General features: G+C 31.2%; 3 protein-coding genes across 5 annotated transcripts; 2 read left to right on the top strand and 1 right to left on the bottom strand.

The window, feature by feature from the left end:
* Window positions 1–11,106: 11,106 nt before the first annotated feature.
* On the bottom strand, window positions 11,107–14,674 carry LOC148305651 (uncharacterized). Of its 3 annotated transcripts, none has more exons than XM_088266338.1 (5): window positions 14,533–14,674; window positions 13,561–13,690; window positions 12,949–13,198; window positions 12,475–12,597; window positions 11,107–11,312 (listed from the first exon to the last, which is right to left on the bottom strand). In XM_088266338.1, the coding sequence occupies exons 2-5, from the start codon at window positions 13,623–13,625 to the stop codon at window positions 11,172–11,174; spliced, it is 579 nt and encodes a 192-aa protein (XP_088122464.1). In that variant the 5' UTR covers window positions 13,626–13,690; window positions 14,533–14,674; the 3' UTR covers window positions 11,107–11,171. The 3 variants fall into 3 exon arrangements, with proteins under 3 accessions (XP_088122464.1, XP_088122463.1, XP_088122465.1); XM_088266337.1 differs by having other exon boundaries at window positions 14,153–14,668; XM_088266339.1 differs by lacking the exon at window positions 14,533–14,674 and adding an exon at window positions 14,370–14,508.
* Window positions 14,675–15,311: 637 nt separating this feature from the next.
* On the top strand, window positions 15,312–20,575 carry LOC148305650 (FAST kinase domain-containing protein 2, mitochondrial-like). Its single transcript, XM_088266333.1, has 6 exons — window positions 15,312–15,653; window positions 15,742–15,916; window positions 16,111–16,846; window positions 17,636–18,170; window positions 18,593–18,704; window positions 19,870–20,575. The coding sequence occupies exons 1-6, from the start codon at window positions 15,545–15,547 to the stop codon at window positions 20,102–20,104; spliced, it is 1,902 nt and encodes a 633-aa protein (XP_088122459.1). The 5' UTR covers window positions 15,312–15,544; the 3' UTR covers window positions 20,105–20,575.
* A 624-nt stretch (window positions 20,576–21,199) lies between these two features.
* Window positions 21,200–23,126, top strand: LOC148305649 (protein Cep78 homolog). The gene has a single exon (XM_088266335.1). The coding sequence runs from the start codon at window positions 21,321–21,323 to the stop codon at window positions 23,031–23,033; it is 1,713 nt and encodes a 570-aa protein (XP_088122461.1). The 5' UTR covers window positions 21,200–21,320; the 3' UTR covers window positions 23,034–23,126.
* The last annotated feature ends 1,444 nt before the right edge of the window (window positions 23,127–24,570 follow it).

Below are 24,570 nucleotides of genomic sequence, written 5' to 3'. Positions count from 1 at the left end.
CAGGGCTCGACGTGTCCTTATTTGTGATACTTTTTTTTATTTATATACATTTATTTAAATACTTTTTTTTCAAACTCAAAACCATAAAATTATTTCCAAGAAAAACTAGTTTTTTCAATGTGAAAACGACTTTTTAAAAAAAAAATCATTTACGTAAAATGTTACCTAGATTTAGAGAAATAATGCGAATTGAGGAATACTTGGTCTTAAGGCCCAACATACGTTAAATCGCAACGTAATTTTCTCTAAATCCAGGTAACATATTACGTAAATGATTTTTGTCTTTTTTAATTAATGTTTTACTTAGTAAATACCACTATTCCTTAAAATCTACTGTGACACGTGTTTCGGTGTTCGGTTTCGTGTTCGGTTTCGTATACGGTGTTTGAAAATGATGCGGAATGCATCGAAACACGTGTCACAGTTGATTTTAAGAAATAGTTGTATTTACTAAGTAAAACATTAATTAAAAATGGATAGATTTTACCACAAAGTGACTGCCGAATCAATTAATGAGATTTTTGTCTTTCTTAAAATTTCGTTATTGCTTTGAAAAAATAAGTTTTTCTTCAAAATAATAATATGGTTTTGAAAAAAAAAGAGTTATTGAAAGGCATGGAGTTAAAAAATATATGAAAATATTTTTATAAATTTTCAAGTAATTATATGGTACTGAAAATAAAATATTTATTCAAAGGTATTTTTTTTTAAATTAAAAATTAAAGAGTTTTCTAAAATGAAATTTAAAAAAAATCCTACACATTATTGATATTTGAATCGCTAATTTTGTGATTTTAAATCACAAAATTAGCGATTTGACTACTTAGTAAATCAAAAACTAACTTTGTTAAAAAATCATTACATTTCTGATTAGAACTTAATCATAACGTAGTCCGGTTTCGAAGCGAACAACCCTTTCTTCAAGACAATATTAATTCCCCTTAAAGAAGAAGCTGTTTAATTCGAAACCGGTCGCCGTCATAATTACATTATAAATAGATATATTATATAATGATAATGTAACAAAGCTATTATTTAAGTTATATGTATTAGATCTTGTGATAAAATTCAGACTATAACATTTTTTAGTCATCAAAGTCAAATTATGGCAATGCACTATCTGAATAAAGTCAATAACAATATTACAATTAAAAATCACTGAAATTACTCGTAAACGATTTTAAATAACACGTAAAATTCACTTTTGTAAGCATCAATTTATAAATTAATTTATATATACCACATTTTCCACAAATTCACATTTATATATTTTTAATCATTCTTATAAATTCATTAAAGGTTTATCTTCGAATTTGTAGATTTGGCGTTTAATTTTTTGAACTCCATTTTAATTTGGTTACATATATGTATTTATGTATTAATTTTAAATCAAACACAGATTTTTTTTGTGTGTTTTTGTTAATAAAATACAACTTAGTAGATTAAAATTAATACATAAATTAAAATGGAGTTCTACAAATTAAACGCCAAATCAATAAATAAATACATATATGTATATTAAATCATTCATTTATCATTTGAAAATGCCATAACAAGGTGAAACAACAAACAGACAAAAAATATGTTTATGTGTTTTTAACAATCAAATACAATTTAATAGACTCAAAAAATCTGTGTTTTATTTTAACATTGAATAGAATAACGTAGGTTTTCGTTAACTGACATCAGTTTTATGGTGGTGGTTACGACGAAACCGGGTGGCTGATAAAATAAAATTTGTGTAGAAAAAACTAAACAGTTGTTATTTGGGATTATAATCACACACATGAGAAACGCCAGAAAATATCATTTTCATTGTTATTATTTAAGCTTTTAATTTGACCAGATAATTTATTTACAACATTTTGAGTGTGTCCAAATACTTGTTCACAAAATCTGGATTATCTCCAATTACAGGAGTTATTTTCATATTCTTTTTTGACATCCCATCAATAATCTCATTATAATAATAATTTGATGAGATGCCAAAAAATAATATGAAAATAACTCCTGTAATTGGAGATAATCCAGATTTTGTGAACAAGTATTTGGACACACTCAAAGTGTTGTAAATAAATTATCTGGTCAAATTATAAGCTTAAATAATAAAAATGAAAATGAAAGTTTTATTTATTGTTTCGGTATTAACTTTGTGGTAAGACATGTTACAATGATTAAAGAAAACACTTGTTTTTTACCACTTGAGTTTTATTATAGACTACATGTTTCAGAAGTTAAACTTCCATCATTCAGGTCTGTATAATAACTCTATTATACAGACCTGAATGATGGAAGTTTAACTTCTGAAACATGTAGTCTATAATAAAACTCAAATGGTAAAAAACCAGTGTTTTCTTTAATCATTGTAAAATGAAAGTTGTTATTTTATTTTATAAAATGCAGTTCCACCAAGAAATGTTAGTACAAAACTTAAATTTAACATCAAATGTATAAAGTTTATCTTTGTAATGTATTAATTATCAGCTTCAAAGTCAATCAGATAAAGATCTCAAATTATCATCAAATGTGTATGTTTATCTAAGTTTATTGACTAAAATGGTTTGTTTTCCAATTGTTTGTATTTAACAATTATGCATCGAGTAAAAATATAAGCCGGAAAATGAAAAAAACAAAGCATTTACCTTTCAAGATCCCGGCGCACGCCTAACACCAACGCAGTTGTGTCAATGATCTTGCCAAAAATGTATGTAATCGATTTTCCGTTATCTTTAAACATTTTTATGCATAAGTTTTTTTTATCATTTCCTTATTTATACCTTGACAAATAGAGAATACAATTTTGTGTATCAGTATGGACGGACTAACGTGGCTGATAGATAAATATATGAGTGCTCTTATATTTACTTTGAATATAATAGTTTGCTTAGCCAGCGGTCGGATAACTCAATTCTAAAAACCAATACAGAAAAATATAATAATTAAGAATCAAATTTACAGAAAACCTGTTTTTTTTATTATAAAACTATGTTTTGTGACTGCATTTTATTTTTTTACCCTTAAATACATTTTTTTATATTTTTTTATGTAACAAAACAACAACATATGTTAACCAAAACATTAAAAGATATACATTAAACAAGCCAATTAGAGTTAACCACAGAAACATAAAGATTAGAAAAAAATGTTTAGTGTAGATCTAGCAAATAAACACGTATTTATGAGAGAAAATATGTGCAAGAGGGTGTGTGGGTGTGGGTGTGGGTGTGTGTGTGTGTGGGTGTGTGGGTGGGTGTGTGTGTGTGGGTGTGTGTGTGTGTGCGTGTGTGTGTGTGTGTGTGTGTGTGTGAGGGAATTATTTTTTTTAATTATTTTTTTTCTGAATCGAATTCCTTTGCAGATACCTTGATATTTTTATTATATTTCTGTCCACAGCTATTGGTGCACAGAGCACTGCATGGTTCAGGCGCAGTGTTATCCTGATCGTCAATTACACACTGGCAGAGTGATCAGCTCTGCATGCGAAACCTCAGTGAAGGCACATTACCGTAATTTGTAATTTAAATTATGTACGAGTATATGATGATAATAAATAAATAAATAGATTGTATTCCCGACTACGCTGTTGTGGCTCGAGACCAAGATGAGGTTGTCGGTAGGCATGTGAAGGCTCGCGAGCCTCAGTTTGCGACCTATGGCTAAATCTTATCGACGATCTGAAATGTAAACCTCGTAACTCCGAAATAAAATGAGTCAGTGAAAATCAAATGTGGGCTAATCCACTGGACGCAAGAAGAAATATATACTTGATGTTTGTTTTTTATTTGAAAGACGTCAGAAGACGTTTAATTTTTTTTTAATTATTTAAGAAGTTGGCTTAGGCTTTTTTATATGGGAATTGCATTTATTATTTACCTTGCTTATTATGTACAAGGTTTATAGATCATTAACTGGAATTTTGTTTCTTCTAATTAAATAAATATGTTTTATTTGATTCTGTGATGGGAACAGGAGGGATAATCTAGGGCCAATCAGGAACTTGTCAGCATTTGCTCATTGCTGGGAGAAAACCACGTTGCACTCCTCAGGAGAAGGCGGACTGTTGACTGTCATCAGCAGACCTTCCGTTCCAGTAGAAGAGGGTTCGGCATTTTGTGTCCTAGCTTGAGTTAGGTTAGGTTAGTTAAATTTAAGTCAGGTTAATTTTTGAGAACTTACTACCTTCTTAGAATGATATAATGAAAAATGCTTCACTAAGTTAGCTTATATTATTTGTCATTATTATGAACAAATCACTTTTTCTAATGCGAAAAAAGTAAAAATCTTCATAAAATAAAAAAGTTCTTACAAAAAAATTAATAAAAAACAGAAACAGGTGAGCTTTTGATAAAAAAAATGCGGTATCCTCTCTGTAAGTCTCTTTAAGAGCTTAGAAATAAGCTCGTTTTTGATTATTCATTATATTAGACCAGTGGTTCCCAAATTTATCCTTACGGACCCCAGAGGTTCCCGGGATCATTTAGGGGGCCCGTGGAAAATTAAAATTGATTTGGGGATGCCTAAACAAAACGTTAAGGGGTTTTCAGGGGATTCGCACTGACGTTTATATACGTCCATACTCCCAGAATGGTTGATGTCACCGACTTTGTGACGCTTTTTGAATATTTTTTCCATGTAATATTGGCTTTTAAAAATATAAGAGTGATGAATTTGCCATTTCATTATTATCAGAACAATAGTGTTACAATTTTTGTTATCTAAAGTCTATGTGACTCTGAAATCTACCTACGGCTTATGCAACTCAAAAGCAAAACTGCAAAGCAAAATTATAGCCAATAACTTCTTTTGAGTGGATTTTTACTTTCTGTTTTTAGTTACGTACAGATAAAAATTCGTAAGTAATCAAATACACATTCCTTCTAGTCTCTAAACTATTGTAGCCAAGTATACCCTGGAGAAACTCGGTCGGGTAGAGCCAAGGATAATATCCGTACTCCCTCATGTAGAGACACCTCAGAAACTTCTGATGGACTTTCTCTACCATAAGAGAGTACTTGCTCATGTGGTCCCCAAACCATGGAGCCACGCTCGAGTCTACATCGGACCAAAGAGTTATAAAGAGTTCTCTCACATCATATACGATATTATAAAAGAAGATACCATGTAGGTACCTACTTAAAATTGTTTGCTTGCTTGCCTTTGAAAAAGTCATTAAAAATAACGAATGAGGATATGTTCGCCCTAGGTTTTTGACATATCCATGTTGCGATATCAGTAAAAACTTTGTTAAAAATAACTATCTGTACTATAGCTGTCAAATCTATTTTTATTTTATCTTTATTATTTGGAATGCCTACAGATATACATAATAATGTTTTATTACAGAGTTTGCACGTGGAAATCGGATTTAAAAAAAACATAAGTTAATCTTAAATATACGAAATTCTCAGATAATACGGATATGAGGATTAATCATTATTCAAACAATTAATTAATATTTCAATTTTTTTATTTCTCGCACAATAGTTCTGTTATATACCATCGCAATACAATACCATATACAATACATATGTAAATAAACATGTGTGTCCATTCTAGCAGTTTGACGTAAATATCAATAATGTATGATTTTTTAAAAGAAATAACCCGCAAACCCGCGACGCCAGTTTCCTAGAATCCTTAAATATGAAAAATTGAGACACTCAAAAAACTGATCTAAGGCGTGGATGTTCGGGAAATTCATTAAAGTGGAAATATCTCAAAAACTAAGACACTTTTACTGAGGTCATATTTTCATTTTTGGTGAGGTATGAGCTGGCCTAATACCCCTTAAGGGTGAAGACTGACCGGAGCATTTTGTTGTAACGCAACGTCGTAACATAGCTCGCGGCGAGCATTTGAAACTATGGATGGAGCGCTCGGCTCGCTGTACTGACTAGAAATGGCTCCGGTCAGTCTTCACCCTAAGAGGAATAACTTGGATGATGGGACGTCCTGTAGATATATAGACACATTCTCACAAGTGATATTCAACGTCGCGTCGGGGGGACTCGACATGACACTTAAAGAGAGGTTGCCAATCATGGGTAGAATGGCGAATGTTACACGTTTATTAAGTGATCAGTTAAATTAGCCTAAGACAGGTCGTAAGCCCTGTAGATACCCAATCTATGCTGAGATGTCAATATATGAAATATCAAATAAAAGTAGCACCTCAGCATAGATTAAGAAGAATATGGAAGACTGGATATTTGGATATCGCTCACTCCTTTCAACAACGTCATATATCAAAAAACTTGAATTTTCAAGAGACCGTTTTTAAAGTTTAAGAATAAAATAAAATGTATCAAAAATAAATATCAATCCACTTATTGAACTTTTTACTGTGCAACAGATCTTTTTAGGTAAAACCTGAAGTTTTTCTTCTCTATTTGAAAATTATTTAGTATATTTAAAAAAAAAATCATTAAACAATACATTTTCTTCAAAACGCAAAAACAACACTTTCTGCCCTGTAGCGGGTAAATATAAAGTTTAAAATATGCCCCTCTTTCTGGAATATAGTACATTTTCTGGGCATTCCTAAAACATGCACAACTGAAAATTGACGACATTTGATACATGACGCTGTTGAAAGGAGTGAGCGATATGTGTAATATAAAAGCCTCAGCACCTTACATTTGAATGTTGGAATCAATATGTGGCAGGGTGAGGTCTAGCCAAGATACTCTGACGCCATAATACCAACCACTAAACCACGACCCGATTCCTATTTCATTTGACCTTGTCCTAGAATGATCATTTAATTTCGTATCAATTTCGTTATCAGACTTCGACAACACACCGGTTCTAAATCTATCGAGTACTTTATTATCAAATTTATCAAATGAAAGACTGTTCACAACCAGGGCTTTTTTTTCCATGTAACGCGGTAAAACGAAGTTCCGGCACCTTTTTTCATATATCGCTCACTCCTTTCAATAACGTCATATATCAAAAATCGTCAATTTTCAGTTTTCAATTTTCAGTGCATGTTTTCGAAATGCCAAGAAAATGTACTATATCCCAGCAAAAGCGGCATATTTTTAACATAATATTTACCCACTACAGGGCAAAAAGTGTTGTTTTTGCATTTTGAAGAAAATGTATTGTTTAATTTTTATTTAAAAATACAAAACATTTTTGTAATGGAGAAAATACTTCAGGGTTTACATCATAGGATCTGTTGCACAGTAAAAAGTTTTATAAGTGGCTTGATATTCATTTTTAAAACGTTGTATTATTTTTTTAAACTTAAAAACGATCTCCTGAAAAATCAAGTTATTTGATATATGACGTTGTTGAAAGGAGTGAGCGATATGTTGAGATGTCAAAAAAATAATGTTAAAAATAACTCCTAATGGGAGATAATCCAGATTTCTGAAGTATTTGGACACACTAAAAATATTGTAAACAATAAATAGAATTTCGTTTGTGTTTTGAACTGTTCATTTATTACTATGTAAATACAATGTTCACATTTTTTAGAAGTTTTTATTTATTTATTTTAAAACTTTTCTAAATCGGTTTTAACGGACTCCCCCTACCCCCAAATAGTCCTTTATATCAAGGTTTCACTGTATCAGGCTTTGTGAATAGGAAATATTTATTTATTTAAACTTCATGTACAGAAAATAAATGGGTACATTGGCGGGCTTATTGCTAAAAAGCAATATCTTCCAACCAATCAAAAATAGACTGGATTAATTATTATACGTTTGATACCATATATAGCTGTTTGCAATCAGAGGGTAAAAACATAAATTACAAATTGATGATAATAAGGAAAGCAAGGGAAAAAGGAGTTTAGGGAAGGAGGTAGAGGGAAAAACTAAGGGTGGAGGTTTGATGGACAGTTAGGATTCTAATGATAAATAGTGATGTCTCAGACGTTTCTTAAAAGTTATTAGATATATATTTATAACTATAAAATTTATGACTTAACTTATAAAAAGAGAGACATTGTAAGATATAAATATATTGTATGAAAGGATAAGATAAGATAGTCAAAACATGATAGTCCGTTATGCATGTATATTAAATAACTTTATATCTTTGAGTTAAAGATAAATCATGTTAAATAACATTCTAGTAGCTCTGAAATCATAAATATTTAACTTATTTTCATAATATTTTAAGTGTGTCCAAATCCTTGTTAAAAAACATCGACTTACTATAAAATAATAGTAATAGTACCTAAATGAAGTTATGGATAGCTAAATTTCCTTCATTAATATTGTCCGCCTCCGTAATGTAGTGATTAGCGCGTTGTGCTACCGTGCAACAGGCCCCGGTTTCGATTCCCATGGGTATCAAAATAATACTAAACTTCGTCAATAGGATGCAGTGCCCTTTGCTCAATTGTGTGCGGATAAGTGTAATAAAAAAGTTCTTAAAATAATAAATTCTCAAATAAAGAAGAAAAAATTGTAACACCTAATTGATTATTTAATAAATTTTTGTAATTTTTTTTCCAGAAATCATCCGACCACCATAAAACGGAGATTCATCAGTGTGATTCTCGTGATGCTTGTCGGCTGTCCAAACTTAAAACACAGTAGGGGACATTTTTTTTGAAAACGTTTTATTGCATTTTTGGACTATGTAGAATCTACTTATATTATTTTTTTTGACATCTCATAAAAGAAGAATATGGAAGTCTTGGCATTTTCGGGGATGACGACCGTCATAGGCTGGTTTAAGTTTTCACTTTACACACGTGTAACATTCACCAATTCTACCCATTATTAACAACAACACTACTCAAGTTCTATAAATATGAACCTATTTAGAAACATTGTTCTTGAAGCACTACATAGAACTTCAATAGAGTAATCTATTGTTGAGATGAAGAAAAGCTTTTTATTAAGCTTTTTATTTTTTATTACTTATTATTTGGACACACATGTAGAAATGTTGTAGAATCTACTTAGTCCAAAAATGCAAAAAAAAACGTCTTTCATAAAAAATGTTTCTTACTGTGTTTTAAGTTTGGACAACCGTGGTGTCCCCTCGATTTGTATGGTATTGGCTCACAGATGAAGACCTGGAGAGAGATTCTCTCATGGAGCAGATGCGGTTGAGACTTGATGGGTTAATTCAAGCCATTATTTTGCCTCCGATGCTTACCAAGATTCTCTATTTGGGGCCCTTCAGCACTCATTATTTCTTAGGAATAGGGAAAGTCTTTTGGGTGTTGATAAGGGTAAGAAGAAGAAAGATACGAATGCAGGATAAGTCGTAGCAAAATTCCAAAGAAATCGGTGAATAACATTAGGAGATTTAAGATTCTGGGCAAATTAACATTTACATTTTTATTTATAGAGATAACGAATTGGCACGATGATGAACTCAGCACACAATAAAGCTAAATGAGTTATTTGTGCACTTTCCTGCGTTTCGTTGACACAACTAAGCAAACAGCGCTCTAGATTACAAAGAAATTTGCGGATATACGCATGTTTTTGGAGAGTAAACAAATCAAGGAATGCTTAGTTCTTAAAACAATTGTTGATTCCGCTCATAAACTAAACACACTTAGTTTGACAAACACCGCACAAATTATGAGATTCTCAAGCCAGATGAACTAAACGTTTGTTTTTATTTTTAAATGGCTTCTTAATATTTGAAAACTTTTTTTTAAATACACGTTTTATATACACTCGTATACGGCTCTAATAACTGCGGAACAAAAGTGGTATTGGTAGTAGTATGTGGCACGTACGTCTGAGGAAGTGGAAAAGGACCATAAATCCATTTAAGCTTCACATTAGTTTGAAAATGTCATAACAAGGCGAAAAAACTGTCGGAATTTTTATTTTATGCGCTTTTAATAATAAAATACTATAAAGTAAAATCTTAAAATTAGTTAAATAAAATAAAACAACGTTTTTATTGATACATTTTTTCTCCAACCGGTTCCGACAAGAACCTTGTTATCGTCAGGGTTAAACATGTACTAATTCTAAAACATCGAAATAGTCCTAGTTAGGTGAGTGGACGGGTTAAAGGAATAACTAATTGAGCTAGGTTAAATTAGTGAGAGGAGTATGGAGTTTTTTTACTGTTATTTCAAAGGATTTTTTTTTAAAAGGATTATTATTAAAATTCAATTGATTTTGTAACGATATTTATTAATTTCTAAAATCTCTAAATAATGCAATGAATTCACTTTTTATCAGAATGTAATATTTCAATACCATTCTCAGAATTAAAAGAATGATTCTTTTTTAATATATGTTCAGCGAATTCGGAAAAAATATTTTTATTCGGGCACCTCATGTGCTCTTTTATTCTAGTTTTAAAGTAACTCGTTGTTTTTACCAACATATGTACATAGAACTGGATAAAAACGTACAATAAGTTTTTCTATGTTATAAAGTTTATAAAATATTCCAGAAAGTATCTGCGAGAATCTCGAAGAATCTCGAAGAATCGAATAATCGAAGATCTCTCAGAAGAATGTGCGACAAAACGATGAATGATAGATGTTCAAATAGTGAAATAAGGAAGGAATGCAAAGCTGAGAAAAGCATTATCGATAAAATTAAGAAAGTGTGATGAGATGGTTTAGACATGTAGAACGAATGACTGAGGAAAGAACGGTGAAACAAATTTATGACGCGAATGTAATTGGAAAAAGGAGCAGAGGAAGACCGAGAAAAACATGGCACGATCAGGTATGCCGTATAGTCGTAACAATCGGCGGGTATGCATGAGAAGATGCATGAACGTGGAAGAGGCGAAGAATGTTTGCAATGACAGAGTGGTGTGGTGTTCTATTCTCTCTGCCTACCTCTGCGGGGAAGCGGCGTGATGGATACTTAGTTATACTTTTTTAATATAATGTTCAGCGAATTCGGAAAAAATATTATTATTCAGGCATCTCATGTGCTCTTTTATTCTAATATTTTACCAACATATGTACCTATATAGAACTGGATAAAAATGTAAAGTAACGCGTTGTTTTACCAACATGTGTAGGTACATAGAACTGGATAAAAATCTACCAATAAAAACGTGGTTAAAAACGAAGTTGTTCTATTTTATAAAGTTTATAAAAGGTGCCACAAAGTATCTGCGAAAAACATATAAGAAAAAATCTTAATATTAGTGTTTGATTTTAATGTTTAATACATAAAATTATTATTACAATTATTGCAACAGCAAAAATATCATATTCCTCTTGTATCATAGTCTATTTCAGGAAAGGAAATTTTAGTGTCGCCAATGTTTTGAAGAATGTCTCCGAGCAATCCGCTGCAAAAATCGTCAAAGCTCTTTAAGACAGGACCATCGTGTGTTGAAACTGGAAACTGAAAAAGAAAATGTATACTTTTAAACAATACTATATTTATTGTAGCTACAGACAGTTGGTAGAATTCCATATTGAATTGTTGGGTAATATATCCAAAATAAACACGGTTATTGGATTGAATTCTACTTTATTTGCGTATATGATATGTGACGCGTTTCGTCTTATTAAGACGTTATCAAACACAGCGTCTTGAAATCACCGGTGTTTGATAATGTCTTAATATGACGACGCGTCAGATATTATCATATATGTATATGTAAATAAAATAATTCAATCCAAAACCGTGTTTAATTTTGAATATATTACCCAACAATTCAATATGGAAGTCTACCAACTGTCTGCAGTTACAATAAATACTATAAATATTGAAAATAAAACTGGAATAAGTGATTGTAATAAGTGATTATAACACTCAACTGTTTGATAATGTCTTAATAAGACGAAACGCGTCACAGGTCTGTCTGTCAGGAAGCCTAGATGCTTCTTTATCAGATCTGGGAATGCGGTGGGACAGCTATCAATGGCCATTGTATAAGAAAAACACATTTTCACCACTTGTGTTTATTTTATTATGACGACTAGTTTCGGAAGCTATCATAATAAATAATTATCATTTCTAAAAATAAGGAGAGGTGTTAATTACGGTTAGTCAAGGGGGTGGAGTTTGAAAATAAAGGAAAAATGCAAAGCTAATGTGGAGAATTTTGAAACAATATACAGTATATCTATAAATAATATATTATATTATTTGTTAAAACTATACTATACCCCCTTGACTAAACCCCCCTGCCCCTAACTTACCCCTCTCCTTATTTATACATTCTGTCCATAGTTATTTTACCTCTACCTAGTGATTTTTTTAAATTATTTTTTGGGCAGTATAAATAATTTAAAAAAAAAAAAAAAAACTAGAGGTAAACTAACTGTGAACAGACTGTAGATAATTATTTATTTCGTTTTAGTTTACGTTTGGACCTGAAGATGGAAGCATAGCTTCCGAAACTAGCCGTCATAATAAAATAAAGTGGTAAAAAAACAATTGTTTTTCTTTTACAATTTCATCATGTCAATAAATAAAATTTCAATGGCCATGTTACAATTCTGAAAATACCGTCTGGTCAGCTATATGCATTCGTGTGAGTACTGGCCATTATACCAACCTCCCTGGCAATAACAGTAGCGTAGTAATTTTTTGGTACAAAGCTCATCCGATGATTTCCGGGCTTAAAGGTTTCCGTCCTTGTTGAACTTGTAATTTCACCGGTAGTGAAGTTTTTCTGGATCTTAAAGTAGAAGAAAAATGTAACAAAATATCTTTTACTGCCGTTCTATTCTCTCTGCCTACCCCCGTGGGGAAGCGGCGCTGTTCTTTTTTATATAAAAAACAAAGATGGCACAATTTTCTAACATCTGTAACTTTGTAGTAAAAAGTGTTTTTCTTTTATTATTTGATTTCGTTACCAAAGTTTTTTTTACATGTAATGTGAATTAATTTTCTAGATATTTCTACTTTTACAATCTAAAAATTAATAACGAAGTTCTCTCCAATAAAGAGACTGAGCTCTTGTGCTTGGAGTCGGACTTACACTTATTATTGTTTATGTATTGTTTCTGTTAATGTGTTACCTACTTACAAAGATTTTGAACTCGAATAAATCCATTACTAAGATCCCTGTAGCACTATGTTGAGTGTCTGTCAACTCTGCTTGGAGATCGTAAGAAATTCTCAATTCATCTAAAGAAAAGACGGCCTGGATATACGCATGGGTATCTGAGAGACTCGACGTTATGGAATCTCTCTTAATGTGGACATCATCAACTCCGACGATAAATCCGTTGAAGTATCGCAAATCTCCAAATACCGAATCCCCAAACATTGTTTCACTGAAAAATAAAGTTTAAGTTCCTCAATGCTCCGATTCATAAAGAACAGCGGTTCACAACCTGTGGTACGCGTACCACTGATGGTACGCGAGTGGATAGTTGGAGGTACGAGAAAAATAATCAATAATCGTGGACATAAAAAGTTTTTTAATAATCAGATATTAAAATATCATTTGAAGTTTAAGTAATGCATATATTTTATGGAAAACTATTGATATTAATGGCAAAGTCGATAATTTGTGGAAGGAAAAATGCCTGCGGCGCATTTAATTTTTTTTATTACAAATAATTTTATTTAATGCTGTGTAAAAAAATTCATTAAAATTTACATTTTAAAACAAACATTTACCATATGTACTTACTTTATTGTGGCGTTAAAATCTCTTAATCGCAAATTACAAAACCCTTCATCTTCTAAATCCCCCATAAATGTATTAAAAACATTTTCCACATATTCTGGTACGTCAATCAATTTAGTATACTCTAATAGACCTAGAAATGAAGTAATTAGTTGATACATTTAAAAACAAGATGGAATTTTTCACCCGTTATCGTGAAAACCCTTATGAAGAGCCTTTCACAACAATGGAAATCATAAAAGGTCTCTAGTGAAAGGTTTTGTTAAACCTTGAGTTAAACTGTAGAGGTAAAACCCGATACGACAGCTTTACAAAATACTAACAAATTTTACCAATACTAAGCGTTACGGTAATGTAATAAATCTGGTGATAATTAAAGATTTAGTTATAATGAAAAAGCACTATTTTCCACAACAACTAAATAAAGAAAATGTATTAAATGATTTATGAATTTATGACCTCAATATCCTTTTCTCAAAAATACATATTAGATTTTATTAGTGAAACACGTTTTCTCATATAGAGTTTTTAAAAATTAAGATATGTTCTATATTAGTAATTAAATTAATAAAATACGCAACTGTCAAAAAATTACCTTCAATATGCCAACAAAAACAACACAAAAGAATTATAATTTTCAACATTTTGCTCTCCAGAAAATTCCAACCAATATAATGTAATTAATAAATGTATAAAGTTTTAAAAAATTATCTCCTTTTGGCAGATTTTTGTCAATCTTATCTTCTATCTGCTATTAAAATCATCTGAATAGATTAGTATTGATTTTATTAGTATGTCAAAAGAACACGTACTTTAATTTTCATTTTATAAAAAACATTTTATCGATATTAAAGGCAATGAAATTAATAATTAATTCCGATAAATTGCATGTAATTTCAATGTATTTTGTTTGTTAGAGCTAAAATCACTCGTAAACGAGTGGAGGCTTAAAATCAAAAACAAAAATGCAAAAACTTTCATTCACTTTTACATAATACTTTTTTTTTCACTTAAGTATAATTTGTATAAAGCTAGTAAAGAGTTTCAATGGTAACTAATTAAAAACTAATGAAAAATATTTTTTATGTTCCATCAAAAGATTTCCAATCATAGGAATTCCATAAACAATCTGTTTTCATTGTGTTGATATATCTGCATACAAAAGAGACAACAGCTTACATATAAATATTGGTCATATTAAGTAATCTTCCTTTCGATATATTTGGCTCATATTATTTTACCTTGCTTGTCCACCTCATATTCCCTTTTGTGTCTCAACTAAACTGTAATGCCACTAAACATCATCCATTTTATGCTAAACTTGTTTGAAAATAAATTTTAATAGTAATTATAGCAATAAAATACGTTTATTGTTTAAAATCTAAAAAATAAACATACATCATATATTATTTTGTACAATGAGAAATGAAAAAAGGTTTCATTTTCATTGAAACTTCGAGAGATATGTAGTAATAAATAATGAAGACTCGTTAATTTATTGCCAACTTTTTGACGTTTTTTTAATTATTTAACAAAATGTACCTACTTATACAACGCATATAATGAACTCAACAAAAGAAGGAGGGTCGTTTATTAACTGTTTGACTAAATGATAAAATCAGAAAAGCGAACATTATTTTCAACGAGAGAAAGAGAACCGCTAAATTTCACGTCACATTTTTTATGCGGATTTTTAGTTACATATACGAATTGTCTATGAATAAAAATGACAGCAATTGTTTCCGTATGTCTATGGATAATGTTTTCAAATAACCTCAAAAATCAGTATACGGTAAATAATGTGTTAAAACTGTAATTTTAATAAATTAGATCTTTCGAATACATATTGCTTTTGTAAATTTCTGATAAATTAAAATTACTTAAAAATGTACAAACTATTTGCGTTGCCATGCTTTTGACATTTATATAGTATTGAACTTTATTTCTTATTACTAAAAAATCTTTCTAGTCTAAAAAAGTATTATTCATGTTACAAATGGTGATGGCAATGTCTCGTGTATTTTCTAAGCGATTGAAAATAAATTATAGTGGATATAAATCAATTTTAGGAGAAAACCAATTTCACACAGATAATGGTAAGGTATACTCGGTTATGTTATACCATATTAACTCCATGGTCTTCCTATACAGTCTTAAGTAAAACATTTTAAAATTATAATACAGAATTTCCATCTTCTCTGCAACAAAGTAAGACTAAAGATGTGCTGATGGGCAATATAAGAAATGCAGTAAATTCAACAGAGTTATTCAATGTAATTTCCAACCACAATCAAATTTTCAATCAAAAACATGTCCTTCAAGCATTCAGATCAATCCACAACATCTACAAAACAAAGAAGTAAGTAATTAATTTATTATCAGGTGCGTTATGGTGGTTTAAAAGAGTAGTGCACTTAAATGATGAAAAAATATATAATGATGATTACTGTGCAAATGTTTATGGATTTAGAAAGTGAGAAAAGATGTGGCTTAATCATGTACCTACATTTTTTTTTAAACTGAAAATGTTTCACTAAAATGCCTCTTTTTCAGGTCATGTATATCTGCAAATAATTTTATTAATGATCCATTATTCGAACGGTTGTGTGTCACTCTAAAAAAATATTCTCGAAGCTTAGACCTTCATGAAACTATCGAGGCTCTCAAGGTCTTGTCATTTCTGAATGTGCCATTCAACACTTCTATAATGCAAACGCTGCTGCAACTCATAAGGAAAAACATAAATAATTTAAATCTCCAGCAAGTAGTATTTCTAGATTTCATGTTTCGGAAGTGCGAAAGAAACCATTTAATAGATTCCCTAAATCTCGCTCTGCCTCTCGTATTTCAACTTAACCTGATGGAGCAAATGGACACCGACGATGTCCCGCATATGACAGAACTGCTCCGATATTGCTCTCAGAATGATATCCCCCAGAAAATGGTCACAACCATAGTGACATTAATCTTGCTGAATGAGACTAAGATAAACCAAGAAACTGCCAAATCGCTGCTGTGGTCGCTGTGCGATTTGAATATTCCCAACGACCACAGTCGTCAGGCTTACGAGATGATTTTGAAAAAGTGCTTTCAAACAATAGGCCAGAATATCAACAGTTGGAACATTGCCAGCATTATAAAGACAGTCGTAAAATTGAAGGACAAAATTCTTGATAATCAGATGGAATTTTATGACGAATTCTTTTTTACTGCCTGCGGGAATTATGTGATTCAGAAAAATGTAGACATTCACGAAGGTTTACGCATTGCAAAATTTTTATCTCGCTTGGTAAGTACTGAATTTAAATTGTATTATTTTTTACTCAAATATCGTCAAATTGCGTCATCTGTATCCTTTTAAATATATCTCACTCCTAGAACCAAGATTCTGGAGCGCCAGGTTAATCACAGTGTCAATTCAATACTGTGCCCAATGCACCATGGGGTGGGGAGGGATTAGACGTACAGTTCAACCTCTCATAACGAGTAATTCACATAACGAGTAAAAAAAAAAATTGAAATAGTTGCTCCCTTAATGAGCAAAATTTCATACAACGAGTTAGAGAATTTCATACAACGAGTTAGAGAGTTTCATACAATGAGTTAGAGAATTTCATACAATGAGTTAGAGAGTTTCATACAACGAGTTAGAGAATTTCATACAACGAGTTAGAGAATTTCATACGAGTTAGAGAATTTCATACAACGAGTTAGAGAATTTCATACAAGTTAGAGAATTTCATACAACGAGTTAGAGAAAGGGCAAGTCCCTTTTTCACAATATTCACTTGTGAGCCGGGACTTCCACGCCAGTCCTAACAAAAAAATGTTTCACATAACAAGTGTTTCGCTTAACGAGAACAAGTAAAATTCTGGAACGAATTATGCTCGTTATGAAAGATTCCACTGTATTTTTTCTTTATAATTCCTTTAAATTTATTACACACTGTTTTTTTCTTCATAATTTGATACTTTACCTTTTTGCAGCAATTATTTAATTTTGAAAGTACACATGTTTATTATATAACCATAACCATATTATATAACCATTTTGTTAATTTTAATATTTTATTTCTAGGCTTTTACCCATTTACCGTTACTGGAATATTTATCGGATTCAGTGGTAGAAAATCCAGATATATTGTCAGAAGCGAGACCATCGGTGCTATTTTCATTTGTAAATAGCCTGAGCAACGCAAGCTACAAACCAGAAAACTGGGATAAGATTGAACAGCAAATTTATAAGAATCCGACTGTAAAAGTAACAAATATCGCCCTGCCTTGGACCAAATTCTGTCTAGAACTCGCATCGTTAGATTCATATAATTATGATTTGTTGAGTAAAGTATTCTCGAAAGATTTCTTAGACATATACTTAGACAGGGAGAATTGTACATTGGATTACATACAACTGCTCACGTTGCATCAAGCTGTGGAATTATTTCATCCTACATACAACGGGAACATTTTGCCGAAAAAATATTTTAAGAAAGCCAAAGAAATTTCCGGTAATAAAGAAATCAACTCGGTTCTAAAAAAAGCTCTAGAAATTAGTTTTGGAGGACCGCAGTATGTAGCTCCGAGTGTTTTAATGGAAAATGGATTCCTTGTAGGTATGTAATTCTACTTTTAATATCTCTAATATCTAAAAAAAAAATACAATAAGATTCATTTAATCATCAGAAAATCAGTTCTAAGCACTACTTTTTTTTTAAATCAAGATTTTTTTATGTTTTATTAATTTTTATTGAGGATTATTTTATATTGAACCTTTCAAAGTATATTTTGTCAAGCCACATACAGTTTTACAAGAAACTGATTTTGAAAACAACTGACTTTCACTGACTTGCCCAAATTTTGTGCCAAAAATTTATATTTTTAAATAAAATTATGTTTTGTTAGTTGGAACCAAAGATCTAACAAAATATATACAAAAAAAATGTGATTTATGACAGTATTCGTAAAAAAGGTTGAAAAAAGATGCTAAAATAATTGTGATTAGTTTAATTTAATTTATTTGTTTATTAATTTTCAGATTTTGTAGTTGCTTTTCGTGAAGGGCATTATCCCATTGCAATTAATTTAGAAAATACAGAAGGTCCGATACACTACAAAGATTTAAAGTTGAAAGACAAAAATACAGAAGTGTAAGTGATTTTAGTCTATTTAAAAAATACATTTAACCAGATAGATAATACCTTTATTTTTCAATATTATTTTGGAGATGCGGAACAAATAAGTGAGGGAAGAACGGTAAAACAGAAATATATATGAAACAAACCTAGTTCATGCTCTTCCTCATACATACCCACCAACTATTCCAACTCCTGACCTCACCAATTTTAAGTATTTGAAATACTTAAATCACGCCTAGTTTTCCTCTGCTTCTAATACCAACCACATTCGCCGCATAAATTTGTTTTCCCGTTCTTTCTTCAGTCAAACCACCTCAACACACCTTTCTTAACCACTTAACAGTCAAACTTTGGCAAGAAAATTCATTAATTAAAAAAATCTTCTAACCCCTGTCTGTACTCAAAGTGCATCGCATCGATGAACTTTGTATGTTAGATTGACCGTTAAGTACTTTAAGTGAAAAATCATTTGTTTATTTTGACCTCCCCCCTCGAAATTGAACTTGCGATCTCCAGAATGATAACCAAATATGGAATATTTTTGTATTTGACAGGTCTAAAAAAAATATTTTATCAATAATGCTTATCTCAGACTTGCGTTATTTCCTTATATCACCATTTGAACATCTATCGTACATCATTTTGCCACACATTTGACTGGGAGACAATTTTTTTTGTCTAATCTTTTTTTTAAAAACACACACACAGCATATACTATTGTATTACCAACCTATTGTTTGTATATCGCACACTCCTTTCAAGAACGTCATAAATCAAAAATCGTTGTGCGTGTTTTCGGAATGCCCAGAAAATGTACTATATCCCAGCAAAAGAGGCAAAATTTTAACTTAATATTTACCCGCTACAGGGCAGAAACGGTTGTTTTGTATTTTGAAGAAAGGGTATTGTTTTACTATTTTTTTTAATAAACTAAATATTTTTCAAATGGAGAAAAAACCTTCAGGTTTTACCTTAAAAGATCTGTTGCACAGTAAAAAGATGAATAAGTGGCTTGATATTCATTTTTAATACATTTCATTTTATTTTCAAACTTTAAAAACGATCTCCTGGAAAATCAAGTTTTTTGATTTATGACGTTCTTGAAAGGAGTGAGCGATATGTGTAAATAATTTAATGTTTGTTAGATGTAAAAGTACCTCATATGTATTTTTTGCAGATTATGCATTTTAAATTACCACAACGGTTGCTTTTCTTTGAACTGCAATAGAATCCGAGGTATATTTTCTATATCCCCGAAAATTTTGGAAGCAATGGGATACAATGTTGTTGAATTATCATCAGTACAGTGGTCCAGTTTACCAGAGTCGGAAAGGATTCCCTATATCATGCGGGAAATCAATTACAAAACATCACCACATACGCTTTCAAATACAGGAAATGAAATGACATAGTAACATTATTTATATGTCGCTCACTCCTTTCAAGAACGTCATAAATCAAAAATCGTCAATTTTCAGTTGTGCATGTTATCGGAATGCCCAGAAAATGTACTATATCCCAGCAAAAGAGGCATATTTTTAACTTAATATTTACCCGCCACAGGGCAGAAAATGTTGTTTTTGCATTTTGAAGAAAATGTATTGTTTAATTATTTTTATAAATAAATTAAATAATTTTCAAATGTAAAAAAAACCTTCAGGTTTTACCTAAAAAGATCTGTTGCACAGTAAAAAGTTCAATAAGTGGCTTGATATTTATTTTTAATACATTGTGTTATATTTTTAAACTTTAAAATCGTTCTCCTGAAATATCAAGTATTTTGATTTATGACGTTGTTGAAAGGAGTGAGCGATGAATATAGTATTACATACATTATGTATCAAGTTTTTAAAAGTAATTATAAATCGTTGTTGATATAGCTATTTTACTTTGTTTAAATTTCTGACCAACCTGAAAAGCCAACACCTTTAGATGATAAATCCCATCAATGCCATCATTCTAGATAAATTTTACTTCTAAATTATAAATATTATAAATTATACAGGCGCCGTAGTGTAGTTGGGTAAATTTTTGACAGCGAAACTGGCGTTGCGGTTCAATTTCCGCAGATTGCAAAGTAAATTCAAGTAGGATTTATTTTCAATTGGTCTGGGTGTTTGTGATGTATTTTTCGCATTTACCTTCCATATCCTTACTGTCCTACTTGCAGACAAGCCTGTAATAATAGAGGTTTTGTAGGATATTCTTTTTTTTAATGTACTTCCTAGTTTGTTTATTTTAAAATGTCCAGAAAAGAAAACAAGATTTATTATTTATATTGAAATTAATAATAATTATCCAATTTATTGTTATTCATATTGAATGTTACATGAATAATAGTACCTAATCTATGAAAATCGACATAAGTACTGAAAATTTGCTAAATATTGCCAATGTTACTGTATCCTAAATATAGGTGGCACTGGAGAGATTCCAAACCTTTTGGAATCAAAGTGCTTACCTATAAAAATACCTGCACTTTGGAATATTATTGCGTTCTTTTGTTCAACATTTTCTTGACAGAGTTTGTGATTTCGGGGAATGTTTCAATTCTCTTTTGTAGTTTTTTAATGAAAAGTATCTAAATTAATACATTTTAATAAAAATATTTTTTTATATAACTTTAATATGGAAGGGAAAGGATTGGAACAAAATGGATTAAGATGTTTTCAACAGTGTTATAAAATGTGCTGCAGAAGTGAAAACATCATTCCGCTAAAAAATTTAACAGTCAAGAACAATGGACACACTTTGGACTTCTGCATCGACAGAATAAAATATTCCGATTGGGCGCCTATATATATTGCCTTGAGTGACGATTTGTCATTACAATGCCTGGCTATACGCTGTCGCTCCCAAGTGAAAACAGTGTTAGAACAGATAGACAGTGAACGGATGGCTAGAAACGTTACGAGAACTCCTGTTATACTGACTAAATTCATGCTAAATAATCTGGTGGATTCCATTTCGCAGTGCGTATCACAAACTACCGCGTTGACTATGTTGCAATTGGAAGGATTGCCACTCTACATCCCTTATATAGATTCCATTTCTAACGCTTTCAGTTTGAATCATTCCTTAAAGCACATCAGTCTTCACGGTTGCATAATTGGGGATGCGGGGTGTCAGAAAGTCTGCACCGCTTTGCGTTGCGCTCACAGCGTCGTCACCCTCAACTTGTCATCTTGTAATATAACATCTCAAGGTGCAGTTCACATTGCAGAGTTGATTAAATTCATTAAAATATATAGATATAGCGAAAATTGGAAACAGACATTGCGATATCAAAACCCCGACTTAGATTCCATGAATGGTCTTCGAAGAATAACCCTTTCGGATAATCCCGAGTTCGGTGACAGCGGCCTGTTGCATCTTATCGAGGTGCTGCTAGATGATTTGTGGATAAAGGCTCTCGACTTACAACAGTGCGGATTAACAGAAACTGTGATTAAAAACTGTCTTCAGTTATTGGAATACAATGCGACTCTCCGCGTGTTGGATTTACGCTATAACACGGCGATTTCTATGAAATCAATCGGCAGCATAGCGATTGGACTTCGAAAAAATGAGAACAATACATCGTTTGATCAGACTTGGCTAACAGTTTCCAGTACTTCGCTCGTTTATAAAGATCAAAAGTTTCCGTCGAAAACCAAAATCGCTCCAAAAACTGAAAAAAAGTCTCTCCAAAATAACGTAAACCATTCGGTGGTCATAAAAAATGATGAAAACCGCAGTATTAATGATCTTGTACAGATGAATATATTAAAAGAACGGTTGAAACAGGAAATTGCACACCGGAAACAACTCGAAGAATTGAATGAAAGACTATTACAGCAAGTTAAGGAACTCAAACAACAACAAATTGCACAGTGGAAAACGATTAATTTTTCAAGTACCAATGATACTAAAATTATTCAACCTAATAAAACTAAACAAATGTACACTATAAACCTCAATGAGGGCATAGGTCATAATAATAAAAGTAATAATAACAGAAGCGTATGTTGTGACCGCAAAAATAGAATAGGCGACGGGTTAGATGCCAATTTGAGTTACTCCAAACCACACATGACTGAAACTCAGAAAAATGCTGATAGTCATATAAACGCGTCACACTCGATGCTCGATTTGAATCTGCGCAATTCTAGGCAAAAGTTGTTTAGTGGTGCAGAAATCTTGGAGCAATTTATCGAGCAAAGGTACAACTCTAGAAATGGGAGTAAAGCAGATGACGGGGATGTGTGCAATAATGATTTTTCAAGTGGTTCATCGAGCACTGAAACGACAGTTCGAAGAGTAAACAAGAATGATTCGGGCGATGCATTTCCTGATAATTAAGCTAAATTTAAAAAAAAGTGAGTTGATTCTTAACCAAACACTTTTGAGGGCAATATAAATATATTCGATTGAATTAAATTAATTTTGATTGTATATTGCATTTTATATTATTATACTCGTTTTATTAAAATATTTTTCTAGGATTAAAATAATGTTTTGATTCTAGTATTTTTTTTGTTTTATTAAAAAAATATTAATATTTTTAAAATTTCGATAATGCCGTTAACTTCCCCACCCTAAGTATCTAAAACTTACGCATGCTCCAAAGGAGGGTATTTGAAAGACCCCAGTTGTATTCATAGAAATACTGTATGTAATAATGTACAGTAATCGCAGGTCATAGACCATTGACATTTTATTTCGCTCTAACTACATACTGCTCATCATAACTGTGAGGAAGCGAGACAGCAATTGTTAATTGTATTTTTCCCATCGATCACGCCACGATTTGCGTAGTCAGTCTGTAACCATAATACTGACAGCAAGTCATTTGTCGCAAGCTCTGTTGATCACATGATTATTTATCAAATAATAAATTGAAAATCACATTTCGAATATTTCAAAACAAAGCCTTTGCGACCTGGCATTTGGCGGGGTTAAGCGATCACTACTCAGATGCTCTGTTTTTTTAATGACCTAAATGCTCATTAAAAAACTCATTGTTAAAAAAAAAAACATATATGCTTTGTCTCAAGTTGACACATCTGATATTAATATATCATCTGTAGGGTGAATAATCCGGGTCTGATATAATAAATGTTAATAAAAAAATATTACATGATTTGTGTTTATGTCCACCGATCCATTTTTTAAATATGTATAACAAATATTACATGAAGTAAATTGTTAATCTACATCTCTTCCACATTCATACATACCTGCCGATTATTCCGACTTCTGACCTAACCAATTTCAAGTATTAGAAATGCTTGATCATGACGAAATTTCCTCGGTCTTCGTCTCCCCCAATTGTGTTCGCCTCATTAATTTCTTTAACTGTTCTTTCTTGGCTCATTTAATTCACACATGTCCGAACCATCTCAAGACACCATTATTAATTTTATCGATAATGCTCATCTCAGCCTAGCATTCTTTCCTTATATCCCTAATCTACCATCTATTACACATTCGTCTAAGAGATTGCATTTTGACTGAATTCAGTCTACTTTCATCTTTCTTTTGCCAACTCCATGCTTTACTTTCATACATTTATTTATTTAGAAATTTAACAGAACATTAACATAAATACATTTACAATAATGAATAACAAATAAATGTTAATAAAAAAATATTACATGATTTGTGTTTATGTCCACCGATCCATTTTTTAAATATAACAAATATTACATGAAGTAAATTGTTAAAGGAAAACACTCGTTTTTTCACCACATGAGTTTAATTTATTATGATGGTAAAAAAACAAGTGTTTTCTTTTACAATTTCATCATGTCTTACCACAAAGTGAATCCCGAAACAATACATAAAATATCACATTAACAAAAAAATCTTTGTTTCCATTGTAGGCAATTGACTATTT

This window comes from Brachycentrus maculatus, unplaced genomic scaffold (assembly GCF_059751285.1).
Source record: "Brachycentrus maculatus isolate JH-2025_06_01 unplaced genomic scaffold, ASM5975128v1 h1tg000266l, whole genome shotgun sequence".
Classification (NCBI taxonomy): domain Eukaryota; kingdom Metazoa; phylum Arthropoda; class Insecta; order Trichoptera; family Brachycentridae; genus Brachycentrus; species Brachycentrus maculatus.
Note: the sequence above shows the minus strand (reverse complement) of the source record. Positions and strands in the feature narration are given on the sequence as shown.